Genomic DNA, 21,259 nt, shown 5'->3' with positions numbered 1-21,259 from the left:
TTATCTATCGATAGATAAGGATGGATATTGACTCTTTGTAACCTGGCCACCTTGGACAATCATTAGAATTGAATGCTGTTATAGCCATCATAACATGTTGATATGTGGAAAGCACTATGTGAATATGAGGTTGCAGTGTTATCTCTAGCTCTTCTAGTTTGTGATCTATGAAGAGCATGTATTGCTTGAATCATTCAAATTATACTAAAAAAATTTTTAAAACCACCAAATTGGTGAAAATAAAAAAAAGTTTAAAGCAGAGGTTGAAAGTTGAAAAAGGAATATCTGGCAGACATATGATTTGTATTCATCCCACAAATTGGCTTCAGGCTTAAACAAAGAAATGCATAAATTAAAAAAAATTTCCAAATAGTTGATTTTTTTTATTTTCCGAAATTGTGAATCATATGGTATGGAATTTTGTGCTGTGTTTTAGTTAGAAATTTATTACTTGATATTAATGGAGTAAGCAAAATGTAAAATGACATTCATTTAATCTTTATTGGAAGTTTGACTCAGATTTTGGCAGCTCTGTCCAGCATCATAGATGAGGAGCTTAATGCTAACACTGTTTGGAAGGATTTTTAAAAACCTACAACCAGTCTGGTTTGTAGCATCAGTTTTGAGCCAAGGTGTTTGAAAATACCATAAAAAGTCTTAAGCCTTAAGTCATCTTGATGCATTCTTAAAGCCAAGTGGTGGGAATTGAAAACTGTTTCCAAGACAAATCCCCCAGTAACCCATTATCTGATAAATGGTGGCAGTGGTTGGTTACCTCACATTATTGCTTGGGTGGGGAAAACTTCATAACTTTGTCAACAGGCACAGCTTATCCTCCTTCACCAACGTTTTCCTGGTGATAATAATAATAGTCACTGGGCACTTGAGCCCATGAAAACATAACCACAACGAGCTTTCTTCCAGTAGCTTCCAATCTCATGAAAACAGGAAGTAAGTTCTCTTCCTCAGAGCCATGATTTTACTCTTGAACTGTTTTCCTTCAAATACTGTTATGAAAGAAAATGTCTTAAATAAAATCTCCAGTAACATTATAGGGGGATTACCAATTTCATCAGAACATGACACTCAAATTCCTTTCCCTGAGATTTTTATCTTATTTATACAGCCCAAATCAGTACATTCAAGAGTTCTTTCCATCGAATGTAGACTAGAATTAGAGAAAAGCCAAGAATCCATCTTGCCATCCATGATGCCTTTACCTACTTAAGTGGCTGGAAGATATCTTTAGAGGTGAATCTTTTTAAAATTTTCTAATGTGGGGACCATGCCTCCCAGAAAATTACATGGTATACACATTGAGTAGACATGGCTGTTTAGCTGAGGATTTTCCCCCAAGATGCCTCCCAATTCAGCCATATGCAGCATCAAAAGCTAGTGACCTAGCTCTTCCTAGGTCACTTACGGGGTCAGGCCCATCTCTGGGAGGCATTTTAGTCTCGATGTTACTGTTTTGTAGTGGGAGGAAGAGAATCGAGATCCGTCAAAGACTTGACTTACTTATTGAGAAAGGAATGCACAATAAGACAGAAATATTGTTTCAGAAAGGATGCAAAAAGCCTGGCATTGATCTTACCAAGGTTAGACACAGTGAAGCTTTCGACCCAGTGGATAACCAATACAACTCATAATAACAATAATTTTGTTATTATCTGTTAGTTATTGAGAATTACTATGCGTCAGACTCTGAGCTAATGGCTTTACTTGCATTTTTCTCAGTTTACCCTCTTCAAACGCTATGAAACAGGAATTACTCAGAAAAGTCAGGTAACTTAGCCAAGATCATGCTGTTGATCGGTGGCCAGGCTAGTCTCCAAAAATCATGCTTTTAGCCATTTTGCAATATTCCTCCCTATGGAAATGACTCAATATGTGAATAGGTTGAAATGGCCATAAATATTGACTTATGAATTCACATCTTCCTGAAAATGTTATGATGGATATCTTTGGTTAAGGAAAATCTAGGTCAAGATGAGTTATCTCTACTTCACTGGGGTTCTCAGAAAGTTTTTTCATCTTGGAACTTCATTCCTGACAAAATCAAGAGGGGTAGGTGGACAGGTTGGTCTTTTGTATCTCTTCTCACTTTGAGATTTGATGATTCCTCAGTGTTCTCGGAACATTTCCAGATTTCATATGAAGTATCCAGTATTAGATTCTGCTTACAGTGACAACTAATGCTTCCACGTCTCCATGTCCCTATTTCTGCGATGAAAATAATGTATCTGTTTCTTTCTTCATGGGGACACTCTAAGCTACTATTATATTATAAGAATAATATAATAGCTATATAAGTGCTTCAAGCTTATGAAGAAGACCAGAAACAAAAATCCAAGTTACTGTTGTCATCTAAATTATTCATATTGTAGTGCAAAAAGAGAACGACTCTTGGAGAAGTTTTGTGGCACACTTAGCTTTATTGAAATTGAACAAGTACTTTTTTTTTAATAATCCCTTTTACAGCACATGTAAAATTTAATCTTTTCATTATGTTTTTACAGGTTGTCTTTTATCTGAGTAAGCAAAAATACGTCTTTTATTTTATTTTTTTCTTACTTAAAACATGTAGCCAGGATTTAAACCACGTAGCTCTGGTACCAAAAAGGCAACGGGTTATGAAAATCACAGTACAATTTTAAAATTCTTTAAGTTCATTAAGGATATTTAAAACGATATTCACTTGGATTGACAGTAGAAATTATGGGTCGGTTGACATTAGGACTAGTAGTTACACCTACGATGAGAGCAGAAATGGGAAGTTCAGGCTAATATGAGCTACACCATTCAGGACACACCATCTCCATAAATACTGTGGCCAAGAGGCTGCAATGGCTAAGTGACACTTGAGCACTTCACACGTAAATATAGCCAAAGCGAACAAAATAGTGCGCTAACTTGGATCTAAAATAAAATGGGCGTTCATTTTTAAGAGGGTATACTGTCAAATCAATTACACGAGACACAATTTAAACCCCAAAATTACATCTAGGAAAGAAAAATAATAAAATGCACACCCACACAGACAGGAAAGTAGAAATCTGTTCTTTGTGATTGGTGTTAATTTTTTTATTGTTGTTGTTTTCAATCAGTAGAAATAACTTAAGACCCACAAAAGGATTTCTCTGGTGAAACACTAATTACAGACATTGTAAAGTACTTAGCTCAGGAGGCTTGTTTTAAAAATGAGGCAGCATTTTCCTGAAAAAAGTTTGGTCCTCAGCTCACTGTAGGCTAGTCACTATGGTCAGATGGTAAGCATTTTCCGTGTGTGTGTGTGTGTGTGTGTGTGTGTGTGTGTGTGAAGCTAACTTTTCAGTACCAGAATTAGTCAAAACCAAACCAAAAGACAAATTGCACTCGAGAACTTGACCTTGCATATCATGTCTAATTGATGCATCATCTGAAAGAACAGTGCTAAAGACTATGAAGGGAATTATGCTCACGTGATTCTGCAACACCTTAATTTTGTGCAAACATTTTCCTTCATTGCCAGATAACTTACAGGTGCCAGGAAACCTGCCCCATGGTCCTCCCTCCCCCATCCCCCAGTCTTCTCCTCTGTCAAAGTGATATAAAGACAATTTCACTGTGTATATACAAGCACAACACTTTAGGCAAGACGGTCCCAGGGTCTGAAGGGCACATCTATTTCTTGTGGACATCTTCATGCCGAATGATCTTGTATGTGATCCAGTAGAAGATGTTGAAAATGAGGAAGGCCAATGGGAAGGCAGCTCGAGATATCGTGTCAATCCTTTTTGCCCGGTCCACAAACTTCTTCTTGATGGCATCTGCATCTTGTGGGGGTTGTGGGAGCGGGTTGGCAGGTGTGGCCTTGACCGCTGTCCCATCCTTCACTTGGAGGCAGTGACCCATCCCATAACCACTGAAATTAAAACGACTTTCACGAGTAACATCTTCTTCCTGGGAAGATAAAGACAGAGGAAGCACAGATTGATTGTCAGTCAAATCAGGCAGAAGATGCTTAAAATTCTTCAGAAGTAAAAGGATAAATCACAGTTAATTCATAGCATGGGAGGCTTTTGGACTGGATAGTTTTCTTTCAAGTTTAACTCTGTTATCCGTAGAACAGATACAGTTCATTAACTTTTCAGGGTGAGAAATTAGGGGTAAGAAGACTAATGACTCTGTGGTCATTTTAATTGATTAACAAACAGAAACACCTACATTATATTTAGCACTGACTTTCCCAAAATCATGTTTATTAATCCATAGCTTTGAATAGACTGTTTTAAAGCCAAGTCTCCAAATCCCAAAACTATACTCTAAATCTCTCAAGGACCATTTGTTCTCTCTCTCCCTTCCTTCCTTCCTTCTTTCAAAAAGCATTTACTGAACCCCTGCTGTGTACCTGGCCCTGAGCTAGGAATTTCTAGTACTATGGCCCATTCGCCACCCAGTTCCATCTAATCTTGACTTTAATATTAGATATAAGATTAACCCTTTAAATGTATACATTTCCCCTCCAACCCTCTAATTCATTTCAGTTATATGGCAGAGATTAAATATTCATTATTTGCTGTTGAATATTTCTACCATGGCTAATTTTCCTACTGTCGATTTTTATCTTTGATTCTTTGGCTGGTTATTTATCTCTACCATATTTTAACATTTTAGCTCATGTCAGTGGCATTTTGTGTTGATTATTCTTCCATGAATTAGATAAAAGACTGAAAAATTGTATTTATTCCTGGGGATAAAGAGTAAATAGCCTTAGTAGAGACAAATGTATGGAATCTGGGTGTGAGGTTGGGTCAAAATGGTGGGGTTGAAAAGGCAGGATTGAAATGACCTACTTAATAAAAATTTAGTTGTAAATAGCTGTCAATTGAATCTCTTTCTGCCACTACATTACTGCCTTCCACAACACTATGCAAACCCTTTGAATAAGCAGAGGCACTGCATTCTTTACCTTGCCAGATAATAATAATGGTTATATTTCCCCAAAGACATGAAAAATTGGTATTAATATTTTATTTCATCAATGTTTGTTGCACATCAATAATGCTTTGGTCACATATAAAATATATACTGAAAGAGGGACTATTAATATAGTATGAATGACAGCCCAACTGCAATCCAAATGGAACAGCAAGGACAAATTGTATCTTGTGTATTGAAATGAGTTTTGTAAGGTCAACAGGAGATCCCTGGATAGGTAAGGAAAGTAAGAAGAGTATTTCAGTTAATTATACTTTATCCTGTACAAAATGGGTAGTGAGAGAGCATGTGGTTTAAAGTGCCAGGACTTCGGGCCGGCCGAGTGGCGTGTTGGTTAAGAACTGGCTTGGGATGCCAGAGAGTGGCGCATTGGTTAAGAACTGGCTTGGGATGCCAGAGGGCCCCGGTTCGGATCCCACATATGAGGGCCAGTGACACTGCCCTCTACAGCTAAGATGCTGAACAACAGCTCAACCTGGAGCTGGGCTGCCGTGAGTTGCTGGCGATGGCATAGGCTGCAGCCCCTGCTGTAGTGGGTTGGCATAAGCTGCCGTGTGTAGCCGGCAGCCAGCGTGAGCAGCCAGCAGCTGCCGTGAGTGGCCATCCAGAAGTCGGCGACTGATCTGCCTCACCCGGGAAGAGCGCAATGATGGTGCCAACTTGGGCCAGTGAAGCAACGTCCTCCACAACTAGACTGAAGAACAAAACAACAGCAACTTGTCTGTTCCCCTTCCCCCGATTCCCCAGCGCTTTTCCCCTCCCCCAATTCCCCAATAAAATGTTTAAAAAAAAAAGTGCCAGGACTTCAGAATGGTTAGATTGGATTATAGTATATGTGCTCAGATGGTGACTACAGAACCTGGAAGGAAAGACAGCTTGCTTCTATGTGGCTCACTTAGCTAGATTAGTACCAAGGTGCCACTTCCCACAGTGGGAGATACCATGTAGCCTGAACACAAAGAGGACAGTCCAACAGAGTGCTTGAGGCCTTTGGCTTATCGGCACTGCCCCCTGTAATATAGTACCTCTGATGAGGCCAGCCCTAAACTTGGCTAAACGGTGCATTGCAACCAGACAATGACTTGGGGGGATTTGAGCTGGAGAGAGAGCCAATGTGAATCATTGCCAAACACTCCATATCACCCTTCACTCTGTAGATCAGATCTCTAGGAAAATCAGGCTAGAAAACAGAAGGCTTATTTACCTGATGCATCAGTTCTTATCAATGAATGCATCTAGTACTGCCAATAACAGACATTAATCTTAACCTTCAATCAGCCCATTTATGTCAGGAAAATCAGGCCAAAGCTCTCATAATAAAGTAACTGTAAAACTACTTTATAAAACCATCTGCCCAGTACTTTTATTTATATGGGGCTGACCTATACAAGTTGGTTCAAGATACTCTCATTTCTTAACAAACTTTATTGAGGGATTTTTTAAATCAACAATTAATTGTTGAGTGTTGAATCTACGGCAAGCATTACACAAGGTGCTGGGAGAGAGTTGAAGTTGGCCAAGAGCTCTCCCTGCATGGAGCTTTCAGAGACCAGTGGAAGAAGCAACCTAAAGGCATGATCATAAAAGGGAGGTTGTAAAGAAAACTAGCCTGACGTTAGAGTTCTTCCATGTACTCAGCTATATAAGCTCAGTAATGAAGATGTAAATTAGACTCAGATTCAGGTATCAAATCGGTTTTCTTTGCCTTAAAATCTGAATGAGATAAGTTTATGGTTGTGAAAGTTTCCATTTAGTGTAGTATTTCAAAATATGGAATAAACAGGTATATTAATCATTGCAGTGTCACTGGAACACATACTCAGTACTTAGCAATAAAGGAAGCACAGAGGTCGTTAGGGGGAGGGCACATGCATATCACATGGGTTATAGGCCTTCTTGGACACCCTGTTACTAATCGATAGTTAGATCTCAACCAGTGTGTGAGAGAAGTAGAAACTGTGCCAGTTGGTTTAGTAAAGAGAGCCAGAGTAGGAAATTGGGTATTTGGGCTCTTGGCCTGGCTCCAAGGGTTATAAGCTTCATTGATCTTAAGTAAGATACTTATTCTTTTGAGACCTCAGGGATCTCATGCCCAAAATGTTGAGGCTGGACCAGAGCTGTGTGTCACAGCTTTGGCTGCTTGTGAACTTTTATGAATATGTATGCTTGCCTCCCCTCTCAGCCTCTTCCAGATGAACTGAATGAAAATATCTGGGAATGGGAACTGAGAATCTGTAGTTTTAAAAATCCAGTGACTCTAATGCAAAAGGTTGGAAACGAGTGGCCTACATGAGCTTTAATGCCCAACTCTAAAATGCTGAGCCTATTCTATATTACTGAGTCTAAAATCACTTTTTAAATGGAAACAATTCCTCGAAAAACATTTCCCTTCATCTGCCTAAATTTACCGGCTGTTTATCCTTTCCATAGCTACAGAATCTTGAAAATTGCTGTTCTCACCTCTATAAACATTTAGAAACTCATGATTAAGCATATAGTTTACTGCCTGAGTGAGATAAGATTATTTAAAAATTCCTGGGCCCTTGAAGAAATAGAAAGGGTAGTTAGCTGGTGACCTGTTTTTAGCACATAAAATAAAAGGAAACCCAAATGCACATGTCCATGTTTCTTTCCCTATTGACTCATTAATTTAATTTCTGTGGTCTTTCTTCACGTACTATGAGTGGGCAGCTGCAGAGATCAACTCATTCACTTAACTACCAGAGCAAGAATAGAATGATGCCAGGTTAGGTTATCATTATGTTGTATATTTCCATGCAAACTGTGGGTGTTTAATAAGTGTTTGTTGAATAATGAACAAAAGGGAATTTAAAGAGGTGTTTCTCTATAGTCGAAAATGGTTTCCTCATTCATTCAACGTCATTACAAATTATGTTTCTTAGCATAGTTGCAGCTAATTAAATCAATTCTTGAAAACTCTCCACAAAAATAAATCTGTCGTAGGTACAAATTATCCATTTAATGTTTTATATACAGGATATATGAATGCTAGTTTAAGGTCTTCTTATTTACCATTATGACTCATTCAATGCCTTAAATATAGAACCTTAAATTATCCCCATCAAAGGGTATGGTTTTGATTCAGAAAACATAATTGCAACCAATTTGAATTTTTGTGTTATAATGAAGGACTAATTGCCTTTATAGCAAGTTCAGAATAAAATGTTATGGTAATATGGCAAGATTTCTATAGGAGGGCAAAATGGAGATAAGCCAGAGTCATGGATAAACTGAAGCTAAAATAAAGAACAACCTGTAGGCACAGGGAGCGTCCGTTAAATCTTCTCATAAGAATAGAACTTTACGCATATAGTATCCATTTCTTCTAATTAGCCAGGAAACCCGTTAGTTCATTATTGCTGCTGACCGGCCATCTTCAGTAACTTTAAGCAGAAAACACTTCTGGCTCACTCTGTCTTGTTATTCACTGATTAAATTCCCCCAGGAAATGAATCATCCAGTCAACATTTCAATACATACAATTTCTATATTCCACTTTGCTAAAACCTTAAATCTTGTCTGCTGTATGAAGCACTGCCATGGCACTATGCAATTCGTTTGAGACTTATTTCTTTTATGCAATTTTACTTATTGTAAAATTTACGCATTCCTGTGTTTGGAATAACTCTTGTCTAGATGTGAAATTGAGCCTAAGGCATCACCAGCATTGCATTGTAGTGAATTGTTTGTTACAAGAACATGATTTCCATATAATTTAAAATTTTGGCACTTATAAAATGAAAGATTTTAGCAGAGCCCATAGTTTCAATTATTCTTTTATGCCCTAGAGAGAAGGATATAAAAGGACTCCTGAAAACTGGGGTAAGGGAAAATTCTTTCCATCACATTTCTCACCCAGATTCTGATTGGATTGTGTCTCCCTTCTGTTGGAATAAGAAATTTCTCAGTTGGAACAGAGGTTGTAGTGAGCCTCAATCAATGCCAGGACATAATGGGGTCTCCAGCCGTCTTTAGGAAACAGTATGAGTCCAAACACAGCAGGTTTTCACACACAAAAAAAGTCCCTGGAGCAAATGAAGGCTGGATGATGCTTAATCGTAGGCCAGCCGATTTCTATCACCTGGACTTGGAGAAGAGGGATGGCCTTGAGAAATGTGCAATTCTTATAGCCTCAGTTTCACCTGCTGTGTCATGGGGACTTGGGACTAGATGTCAATAATAAATAAATATCATTTATTGATTATGACTGTATACCATGTCCTTAAAACTACAGTCAATCCTATCACCAAACCGACTCTACAAATCACATGCTTCCTGTGGAAATTGAGACTGAGAGAAGCTATGTGGCTTCCTAAAGTTATATTGCTAATAAATACTGAAGCTGAGACTGAAATCCATGTCTGTCTAATTCCAAAGACCTTAGAAGTCTTTGATTTTTATGAACTTGTCCCTATACAATCCCAAAAGGCTTCCATTCAAGATTATGGATGAAGAACTTTGCAGAACAACGAAGTTGAAATAAAGTAAACCAAATATAAACCCCTTGTTGCTTAAAGACATGTGGTAAAATGAATGAAAACTTTGAAAGTGTCATTTTGGGAAGACAGTGAAGGCCATTTTTCCAAAGGAAAGCATATCAGTGGATTGTCTCATTTTCATCGAAGGATATAATTACTATTGATCTTTGAAGAAGAGACTTCTTATTCATTTCTTGAGTACGTGCCATCCATGTATTTATATTTCCAACAGATTTTCATTGGGTGCCCATTATGTGCCAGGTATGTGGTGGGGATACTGCAATGAACAAGATGCCAAAGTTGCTTTTGGGGAGCTTACATTCTGGTGGGGAACACAGATAGTAACATGTAAAAAAATCATACACACACATGCAGACACATACGTATACACACATATACATAGATGTATATGTGTATACACAAGACACATATGCACACACAGAGATAATGATGGGTACTTGGAAGAAAAACAAAGTGAGAGACAAGACAGGCGAGTGGCAGGGAAATTGATGTTTTAGATTGAGTGGTCAGAAAAAGCCCAAGGGGATGCCAGGCACTATGCCATGTGCTGGGGTACAGGGGTAAGCAAAATAAATTAGATTCTAACCTTCAAGGACTTTGCAACCTTGAGACAAAGAGAAAAATAAAATAATCACATGGATACATAATTACTAGCTATGATAAGGGCTGTGAAGGAAAATTATAGGGTGCTCTGAGAGCTTATTAATGGGGGTCCTGGTCTAATCTGACAGAAGCTTTTCCATGAGGAAGTGATATTTCATTAGAGATATGAAAAATGAGAGGCATTAAAGAGGTGAAAGCAGAGTTGGGAGATGTCTGAGATGGGAGGGTTTGCTGTAATTGAGAGCTGGTAACATGGCTCCTGAAATGCAGAGGGAAGGTGGGCTGAGAAGTTTCAGAAATGACTAGGGGCTAGATCGTGTAGGGCTTTGCAAACCATCTTCCTGTTTGGAGCTTGATTTCAGGAAGCAAGGGAAAGAAAAGATGAGTAAGACCTTGGGTGTTTGGGGGGGGTGGGGGGGCCGGCATAGACAACTAAACAGAGCATAAGAGAGATATTCTTGAGATATGTACAGAGATTTATTGGCGTTCAGATAAGCCTGAAGTCTCCAGAGTTGGTGAGGTTATACTGCTGAGATACACAAATCATCTATGATTCCCCAATTTGAAAAAGACTCTGTAGCTACCTATTGGTTTTTAGTATTCATTTCTAATTTTTCTTTTTACTATGATTTTTAAAGGTTTGCTTCCCAATCATTAAAGAATACGTGGTCAGGGACTCTGGATTTTGATAGCTGATTTTCACTGTTGTCTTAACTCACTGGGGGGTGAACTGCTGGGCACGTGCCAAAGTCATCTCTGTAGCCCAATTTCTTAGTACAACACTGGCCCCACGGTAGTTATTTAGTAACTGTGATGGAATGAGTCTCTTGATCCCGAGTAATGGCTCAGAAAGATTGTACTCCCTATGGGAGAGCAGGGGACAGTGATTATCTCCTAGCTGGTTTCTCTCTTTGGCAACTGTAGTCCTTTCTGCAGCTTCTGGGTCAATCTTCCCCAAAGAACTCCCATTCTATTGGTCTCACTACAGACACAGCCTTGATATTGTAGAGGAGCAGAGGAAAACCCTGGGATAGGATCTGAAAGGCTTGGGTTGAATTCACAACTTCACTACCTCCTAGATTTGTGAGTTTAGGACAGTTCCTCAACTTTTTTGTTCATCTATTTTCTCATCTTTAAAATGAAGAGATGAGCCATGGGTCCATTTTCTAAGTTTGAGTATAGGACTATAATGCTGGCTAGCATATTGCCTTGAGACTAATCTCTAGCTTGTTGATATGTTTAAGACTTTTCTTCCCAGCCATAGTGTAGATGGCATGCAGATAAGGTCTTAATGTCTTCATCTTACTTCTGACCTGATACCTTCTACCAGGGTGGGCTTCAAGAGTGTGCATACTGTGCAGTTGCACTAATGCTCTGCTATAGCCATCTTGAAATTCATCATCATTTTTGAACAAGGGTCCCACATTTTCATTTTGCATTGGGCCCCACAAATTTTGAAGCCAGCCCTGCTTTCTGCTGTAGTAGAATTAATGGAATGCCATTGGCCTATTGCTTCCATCCCCAGCCGTAATACTTTTTTTTTAAAGATTTTTATTGGGGAATTGGGGGGATGGGAACAGCGCTGGGGAATTGGGGGAAGGGGAACAGACAAGTTGCTGTCGTTTTGTTCTTCAGTCTCGTTGTGGAGGACGTTTCTTCACTGGCCCAAGTTGGCACTATCATTGTGGAGGACGTTGCTTCACTGGCCCAAATTGGCACCATCATTGCACTCTTCCCAGGTGAGGCAGATCAGTCGCCAGCTTCTGGACGGCCGCTCACGGCGTCTGCTGGCCGCTCACTCTGGCTGCTGGCTACACACGATAGCCCATGGCAAGCCTCTGCAGCAGGGGCTGCAGCCTATGCCGTCGCCGGCGACTTACGGCAGCCCAGCTCCAGGTCGAGCTGTTGTTCAGCATCTTAGCTGTGGAGGGCAGTGTCACTGGCCCTCATATGTGGGATCCGAACCAGGGCCCTCTGGCGTCCCAAGCCAGCTCTTAACCATCACACCACTCGGCCGGCCCCAGCTTTAATACTTTTGAAAAGTTTTTCATCTCCTTAATGACCATGCCCAAGCTCCTGTGTGTGACATTCAAGGATCCCTATGTCCTGTCTTTTACCTACGTCTTGGGGTTTAATGATCTTTGATTTTAGTCGACTGCTTCCCTCACATAGACTGCCCTTCACCTCTCTTGACCTGTCAAGTTCCTGCATGTCCTTCAAGACTCCACTCTGCCATCATCCCATTCAGGATTTCTTTTCTCGACCCCTGAGCCTGGGCCATGGGTTTCTCCTCAGCTCCTGTAGCATGTGGTACATACTTCCATAATGGAATCTGCTGCATCATATTAAAATCAGCTGTTTCCATGTCTCTCCCTTTTGTGTAATCTTCAAGTGCAGGGACCCAGTGTTGCATATCCTGATAGCCCCAGTACCTAGCACAACACTTGGCCAAAGCTTTCTATGTTGAATATATTAACTCTTTTTAAATGAATAGTAGAAAAAAAGTGTTCTGTAATATGAAAAATCCTTTCGTTATTAATTATGTGGCTTATTTTTGCATATTGTATTCATATAATATTAGGACAAACCTAAACTTAATGCCACTGACGTATTTATGATCTATGTTTGAAACACTGTCTGATTTTTGGCCCAGTGTTAAGCTAGTGAGAAGCCCAGATAGCATGAAAATATGTAAAATTAGATCCCCCTTATTAACAATCTTATTGAAAAAAAATGCATGCTTCTTTGCCAAGAAAATAAATGGAATCGAGAAACACTCTAGAACACAAAGAAATATTTTTGTCTTTTATGTATCTATAGGCAAATCAAAATAATAAAGCTAGGCAAATGAAAAGTCAGTATGTATTACCTCTATTGCAAATATGTCACCAAATAAATTAGACCTTATTAGTTGTTATCCATAGCGAAGCCTAAGGAGTATTTGCCTAACATTAAGGGTCTTTGAACCACAGGTCATCTATTTGGGTTTGGTGAAGAGAGTACAATTCCTGTAAATCTATGGTTATCACCAGTTTTAAATCTTGAAAGTCTAATTAATGAAGCATTTTCCCCCACGAAGCTCGTAAATGAATACCTGCACTGTGGTGCTGTTCAACACTTAGCTATCATTACACAAAATCTCCTTCATTGCCTCAATCACACGTGTTAACCGAAGTCATATTTTTTTCTGTGCTTTTTTTTGTTTGTTTTGTTTTTTAAACCAGCAGAGGCTATTACTCAGGACAAAGCTTACCCCCAATAAAAAGGGGTAAATATGTGGACAAGGGAGGACAAACAGACTTCAGCTGTGGTATGAGCAGGGATTCCAGAAGCGATGTTGCCACAGCCTACAATGCCTTGCGAGGGTTGGAGCATAGGGCATTGAGTTGGCTAAGACTTCCTGTTACCTCCCGAAACCCTCGTTGCTTTCTCCTTCCAGTGGTCGAGCTTCCTTTAGCTCAGGTTGCTTCACCGCTGCACTATGGACATTTGGGACCAGGTCATTGGTTGTGGTATGGAACTGGGCTGTATTTCAAGGTGCTAAGCAGCATCCTTGGCCTCTTCCCACTAGACACAAATAGCACCCTTTCCCCTCTGCAGTTGTGACAATGAAAAATGTCTCCAGACACTGCCTAATATCTTTTTGGGGGGCAAAATCACCCCTATTTAAGAAGCCCTGCTGTAGCTGGTCCCACATGTACACATGCAGGGACTGTGTTTGTTAGCCTCCCTGCACCTATGTGGGGCTGTGCGACATACCTAGTGTCAGGAAGTCTCATCAGCTCAATCTCCAAACTAGAATGTAGTTACTTCCTAGCACCCCCGACACTACATGCTGGTCTGAGCCACCCAATGGTGGTGCATCAGATCATTCCCACCAGAGTTATGGTAGTCTTCTACCTGCTCCCCTGACTTCTAGACCCTCCTTCCCAACAATAATGTCTGCTGTCAACACAGCTGCTGGGGGCATCCTCTTAAAGTGTGTGAAGTCAGAGCTTCGTCAGCTCAAAGCTCTCCAGTGCTCTCACCTCACTCAGTAAAAGATAAGTCCTTCTAACATCCCCTTGACCTCTCAGGCCTCACCTCTTGCTGCACGCCTTCTAGCCAAAGGTGTCAGCACTTTCTGTAATGGGCCAGAGAGTAAATATCTTAGACTTCATGGGCCACACAGTCTTTGAAGCATACATCTTTTCAATGTATATTTTGAATCTAATTTTCTAAAGTGAAATACGTACTTCACTGTACTTTGGACTCCATATTTTTAACAGCCTGGAAGTAATTATTTAAAAATAATTGTTTGACTTTGGCTCAAATATCTATACAGCACAAATGTTTTCACTTAATGTCAGTTGTAGTCTTAGAGAGTAAGTTAAAAAATTGATGGTGTGCTTGTGATATTTCAATTCCTCAAGAGGGAAGCCATGCCTTCATATGCAAATTTTTTTCTAGTAGCCCCTGTTAATTCTAGTCTAGCTAGAATGCTCAGAAGACACAGTAAATTCTAAGAAGCATGAAGGTGAACATCTTCCATCTGGAATATGAGCTGTTCAATTATTAACATCGTTTGCCATCTGCTCAGGATGCAAAGTGAATGTGGAGACGGTCTACACAGCACACACTCGCGGGGCCAGGTGATCAGGGGATGAGCCCACAGCCAAGCTGCAAACACTAATAATGATAGCAGCAACAGCAAATCACATCAAGCATTGATTTGCTCTCTAACTTGGAGAATCACGACTGCCGAATTCTCCACACCACTATTGTTCTTTAATCTGTAGATACATGTGTCAAAAAGTGGTTACTGGGTGGGGTTATCTGTTGTTTACCTGGACAGCACTTTTGTAGAAGTGCCAGCCTAAGGCTGGGAAGAACTGTGTTTCCCAGAGTTCCTTTCTTGATTGGTTCTGGGTTAGGGTTTGTCAATGGGAGGAACTTGGGAGATTTGGAAGGTGGAAGGGAAGAAGAGGCTATTATTTTGAGGAGTATGTGGGGGTCAGATTAGGCTGTTCTGTTAGCCACAGAGGCATTCCAGACCTTTCTATGGGATCCTATTTTCTGATCCCACTTTAGCAGCTAGACTTGGTAGCTTCTCAGATTTCCCTGTGAACACCTGCCTTTCCACGCAGAGCTTCTGACTATAGCCTTCCATTTCTCCAGTTACTCTCATATGCATATAAACCCAAATTTCTATATTAAACCCCTTTTTCTGGTAGTATGTTTAGAGTCTCTATTTTCCTGACTAAACTCAGAAAGATATGGGTATACAGGCACTCCAGACTTTTAAGTACAAAACACCGGTTTAATTCAAGTTACTGTACTTTTCTTGAATTAAGACCTATTGAGCATCGTAATGTACCAAGTGCTGGAAAGCAATAAGGATAAAAAAGACAGAATCCTGCTCTTGAAGTCACTACAGGATTGGGGAAGGAGTCTAAAACATGGTACACCAGTGGTTCTCAACTGGGAGTGATTTTACCCTCTAGGGGACATTTTTGTTTGTCACAACTGGGGAGAGGGTGTCATTTGCATCGAATGGGTAGAGGCCAGGCTACTGCTAAACATTTTACAATGCCCAGGACAGCCCCACAGCAAAACCTATTGTCTAGCTTCAAATGTCAATGGTGCTGATGTTGGGAAACCCTGCTACAGACAAATGATTCCAATATAATGCGATATCTGCTATGGTAAAGGAAGGCACAGGCCATAGGAGATTATGGAAGAGGTCTTGTTATGGTAGAGTAATTAAAGGAAAGGTAGATGGCGTTCTTTCTGTCATAACATCATGGAATGTACCGTTTCTGGAAGATTTACACAAATATTACAGGTATGTTACAGAAAAGTGACCCATGTAAAGGCAGCTTTGTTTTTTTAACCAAGCCTGCTTTTTAGTGCAGATACAGAGCAGCTCATAGGCACTTGCCAGGAGTCAGTATCTTTTCATCTTCCTGTATCTTAATCAAGGAGGATTTGTTACAGAACGGAAACCTACTCACGGTAGCTTAAATAAATGTCTTTAAGACATTACTATATAGTCAATAATATTATACTAACCATGTATGGTGTCAGATGGGTACCAGATTTATTGGGGGGATCACTTTGTAAGTTGTACGAATGTCTAATCACTATGTGGTACACCTGTATGTCAACTGTAATTGAAAAATGAAAAAAATTACTATAAAAATTGTTGTTAGAAAATCTTGTGTTTCCAAGGATAGGGAAAGAGTGGTCTGTACAGGTAAGTAGCCTGGGTTCTGGATCCAGAACTCCTGGTTTCAAATACTGGCTTTGTCACTAACCAGTGTGGGATCCGAGTAAGTCGCTGAAACCTCTGCATGCCCCAATCTCTTCTGCAGTAAAAATGGAAGAAATGACACCTTACTTATAGGGTTTCTGAAAGGATTCAGTGAGATAGTGCACATTAAGGGCTTATAACCATGCCTTGTATATAGTAGGTACTCAATAAATGTTAGCAATGATGATAGTATTGACTATGGCGTAAGCAGGGCTCCACAGCTCAGCAACTCCAATGAGCAAGTCAGAAAATGAGATTCTTCTCTGTCTCTCAGGGCTGTTATCCCCTCCCAGTTCTGCTTTCTCCTTTCAGCTTCCTTAAGTGGATGGGCTATCCCTATGGGAACCTTTTCAACTCAAGTCCTTACTATCATCTAGTTAGAGTAACAGAAACTCTTCCTTCAAATTCTTGAAAGAGAGAATCTTGTTGATATCCCAGTTTATGGACTGTTGTCCTTGGTTCATTGACTAGGAAAAGGGGTATGAAATATAATCAGGACAGCCTAGAGCAGGGCGAGGGGCAAGGGACTCCTTCCAGGATGGTCAATGGTCCTGATAGCACACCACAGGAGGAGCCGTAGAAGAAACAAGAGAGACTGGCCTTGAAAACAGATGAACCTGGCTCATGTGACAGGTTTTTTTCAAAGGAGTGAAGAGCATTTCTACCAGTGGCTCCAAGCTTGCTAATCAGAAACCATTGGTTGACATTACAGGGAGACAGAATTCAGCTATATATGAGGAAGAACTTCGAGCAACCCTGTGACTGAACATGGCACACAATACCTTGGAAGGTAATGAATTCCTTATTACTAGAGATAATTAAGTGTTTAATCATTTGTTGGAGATGTTGGGTATTGATGTAATGTGTGGGTTAGGGGAATAGGTGACTATTTTATGTACCTTATAATTGGGGAAGTCTCTGATTGGATATGAAAATTGCTAAGAAGGTAAGGAGTCCAGAGGGCAAAGCACATTGAAGGTGCTGACCCAGGTGCAGGAAAGATGTATTCAACAAGCTGCACCCTGCTATGACCTTCCTTGACCTCCTGGAAGTTTCTAGTCATTCTGATCCCATTCTGAGAAACCTTGCTCTAATAATAATCAAAATAAAGAAACAGCTTGGTTCAGGTGTGTTTTCTCTTTCAATTATCTTTAGGTTGCAAAATATTTTATTTCACCATTTCTAAGAGTTTCATTTAAGCAACGAGTCTCTTGCTATTGTTATTATTTTGAAGAGAATTCTAATATAGAATATAGAAAAAATTGGGTTGTTGGAAAAGTCATAATGCATTTTTGCAACGAAAAACAGAAAAAAATACGTCATGACTTTTCCGACAACCCAATATATAATATAGAATAATAAAACCCCTAGAAGTGTAACTTCACATTATGTAAAGAATTGGGCATTGAATGGATGTATTTTTAGAGGTCAACACACCATGTTCGTGGAGGCCTGTCTTTATCACATTCAGTTTTGATAGCCTGGAGGCACCAAGTAATAATGTCAACCTTCCAAATAGCCACCTCTTTCTTTCCCTCCCACTGCTCAATTTCTGCTGAAAGGAGCTTAGAGAGTGAGGAGTCAGTCATGTTGCCTGTCAAAGTTTGGTGAGCTGTTTGTTTCAATAAACTCAAGAACTGGGAATTCAATCAATGGGATTGGATCTATGTTTGGTCTTACCCTTGATCCCTTCCTGTCAACTTTGAAGCAATGGGTTAATGTCATGATGAATTCGCCCAGGTGTGACCTGGAGAAGCATTAGGAGGTATTGACAGAGGGACAGTGAGGCATATCCTGAGGAAAGAGACGCCTGTGGACCATCATTTCATTGCTTTCCACAGCTGCAGGACAAGCATGTTTTCTACAGGTGAAAAAATATAAACCCGCTTGCTCTGGCCAATCTTATTTCCTTCTGAATTGGAATGATCCTGGTAAGCTAGGTTCTTCTCTAATGAATATGCACTGTTAGTTCTGTTTTAAAATCAGCAGTTACTAAAGCAGATGAACACTGTAAACCATCAGGCGGTGCTTTCCTATTGCTTCTCCCAAGGACATTCAAAGCAGCGTAGTGAACCAGAAACGGTCTATGCTTCATTATTCTGGTTTATTATTTAGTTCTGCAGATCATCTCTGCCCTAGCTCTCTCCTACTTTCCCTGCAACTGTGGTTCACTAGCACTTCAACTATAGTTTATTGTAAACAACTCTTGCCAAAAAAAAAATAGGAAAAGGAAAATGGAAAATAATGGATAAAATGAGCTTTTTTTGTAAATGTCTGCAGTGCATGTCCGAGATCTCCCCTTCTCTCATTACTATGGTTACCAGATGTACGATTTCAGAAAGAAACCTGTCTGTAGGCCCAGAGGGGAGATTGAGTAAACACAGAAGACAGAGCGATTGGGCACAATTCGAAAACACAGGACCTGTTGATCTAATTGTTGACCAATTGAGTTTCTAGTTTAGAAAGCGCATGAAGGTACACAGCATAGTACTTGGCACTTAATGGGGAGTCTGCCTCCTTTTCCTTTTCAAAGATGTCAATGCAATAGTTATAATCAGGGGCAACGAGGAAACCTTATGTGGTTATAGAAAGATATGTTTTCATAGAAAACAGACTTAAGTTCTGGGTAGGTGTCTCTTTCTTTCCCTCCTGTGTATGCCTCCTTATAAGGCAGATGTCATGGCCAGCTGAAGATGGCACAGCTTCCACACTGCAGGCTGAGCCCACAGGGTCACGGGCATCACAGTCCTTGGATGGGGTTGGACTGGGAAGGCAAGGGAGAGGGGTTCAGCGAGTCTTAGTGAGGCGCAATAGTTGGTGCAATACACTTCCTCTCCCTGTCTTAGCAACTAATTAGGGACCCCTGCTGTCACTCACTCTTAAGGGTACCTGAGAAGGTTGAAGCCATAGAAGCTCAGGCGAACTTGTGTACCTGGCCTGATACACCCTGGAAGCACCTTTTTTTTTCTTTTTTGCCATGACCCAAAGTAGAAAATATATTTTCCATTACCAACCAGGTCACACACACACACACACACACACACACACACTCCCACTCCCACGCATATGACTATGTCTAACAGAAACAAAAGTTTCACAAAGTGGTATTTACTTTTCCAAAGCAGGGTGCACTCTGATATTTTCTAATGTTTTTCTAATTTTTATTTTTTGAAAAAGCTGGCGGTGAGCCACTAAACTGACTTTATGACGCTCAAGTGAGTCGCACCCCACAGTTTGAAAAGTACTGTGTTTAATGGTCTTCATAGATTTAATTGATAAATCTTTTCTGAATATTTACCATGTGCTAGGCAGGTGCTAGTCATGGGGGAATCGCAAAGAGAGGCTTTCAAACACACAGAAGAGGCCTGAGGAAGAGGTAGATAGATATTCTGTTTAAATTCATTGCAGCTGTCACCCATCACGCTTGAGAAGGTACTGCAATTTCCCAGGGAGTCTGGGAAATGGCCTACTATGGACCAGTCATTGTGCTAGGCCCCGAGATTTCCTGCATCCTTAGCTATAGCTCTCTCCTTATAGCTCCCTTCTGGGATGGCCAGTTAGCTCAGTTGGTTAGAGCACAGTGCTCATAACACCAAGGTTGTTGGTTCGATCCCCACATGGGCCACTGAGCTGTGCCCTCCACAACTAGGTTGAAACAGCTACTTGACTTGGAGCTGATGGGTCCTGGAGAAACACACTGTTCCCCAGTTTAAACAAAAAGACCATTAAAAAAATTATAGCTCCCTCTGGAAGCTTTTTCCTCCTGATTTCTGTCACCTCGGTTTAGCAGTAGCCACACCTTTTTTCTATTCTTTCCTAAATGCCTGCATTTATTAGGTTGGATTTTGACAGTACACTTGTGAGTCTCTTGTGCACTGAAACAGTGGGCAATTAAATTAATCAAAACAATACATAGGATCATTTTAGAGTCAGAGGACATTGTACATGAGCACGAGAAGATAAGCTTATATAAAGAGCTCAATTATACTATTCCAGGTAGCTGTCCATTCCTCTTCCCACAGATTTGTGCATTGGGTAAGAAGTTAGATGGCTGTGGGCTGGATTCTTAAGAAGCCATTGCCATCTATTTAAAGTGCCCCGTATAAGAAATGGCATGACTTCTGATGACTTAGTGCCGGCTGGTTGTCACTTTCAGACCGCTGTACTATGAGCCCTGAGTAGAAGCCAGCAATTCACTCAGCAAACATTTCTCAAGTACCTAGTATGTACCAGACAACATGACAGGCTCTTCAAATGGAAAGATGAATAATAGCCTCTGCTGTTTAGAAAACTTCTGAGATTTTACTGAGGGTTTTAAAAAAACAGGTGAAGGGAAGAGAAAGGAAATACTTGATGAGTACTGGCTGTGTGCAAGGCACCATTTTTCACATGCATCATCTTTCTTACTCCTACTAGGAATCTCATGAGAAATGGCTTTATTAGACCCTTTTACAGACAAAGATCCTTAAGACCCAGAGTGGGTAGACCATGGCTCCAAATTACCCAGAAAGTATAGTACCAGGATCTGAATTCAGCCAGCTGGACTCCTGGCTGAAGCTCATTTCACTATGCCCCGCTTCCCTCCCATCTCTTCATTCCTATGATTTGAAGAGAAAAGGTATCTATTTTTTAAGAGGGCAGGAATTCACACGGTAGAATTATTCCAGAAAAGGGTGCTGTAATGAAACATGTTGACAGGGTACTTGGCGGGGATGAAGAAAGCTGGCTTTATGACAGGGATTTTTATAAGTTGGTTTTTTTTTTCATCACAGCAAGTTGTGAAAGAGCATTCAATGACTCTATGATGAATTAAGGCATCTAAGGTTTGGCAGCCAGGAACTGGTTGTATGACATTTAGCAAACC

At 40.3% G+C, this 21,259-nt stretch overlaps 1 protein-coding gene across 3 annotated transcripts in view; it reads right to left on the bottom strand.

The window, feature by feature from the left end:
* Positions 1–2,429: 2,429 nt before the first annotated feature.
* Positions 2,430–21,259, bottom strand: part of GLRA2 (glycine receptor alpha 2) — a 170,807-nt gene continuing 151,977 nt past the window's right edge. For all 3 annotated transcript variants that reach the window (XM_019665938.1, XM_019665947.1, XM_019665956.1), the window contains one exon: positions 2,430–3,942. In XM_019665938.1, the coding sequence (XP_019521483.1) occupies positions 3,664–3,942 (279 nt within the window). In that variant the 3' untranslated portion in view covers positions 2,430–3,663. The remainder of the gene's footprint in view (positions 3,943–21,259) is intronic.

This window comes from Hipposideros armiger, unplaced genomic scaffold (genome assembly GCF_001890085.2).
Source record: "Hipposideros armiger isolate ML-2016 unplaced genomic scaffold, ASM189008v1 scaffold_13, whole genome shotgun sequence".
In the NCBI taxonomy this organism is placed as follows: Eukaryota; Metazoa; Chordata; class Mammalia; order Chiroptera; family Hipposideridae; genus Hipposideros; species Hipposideros armiger.
The sequence above is the reverse complement of the archived record's forward strand: the minus strand, read 5'-3'. Positions and strand labels throughout refer to the sequence as shown.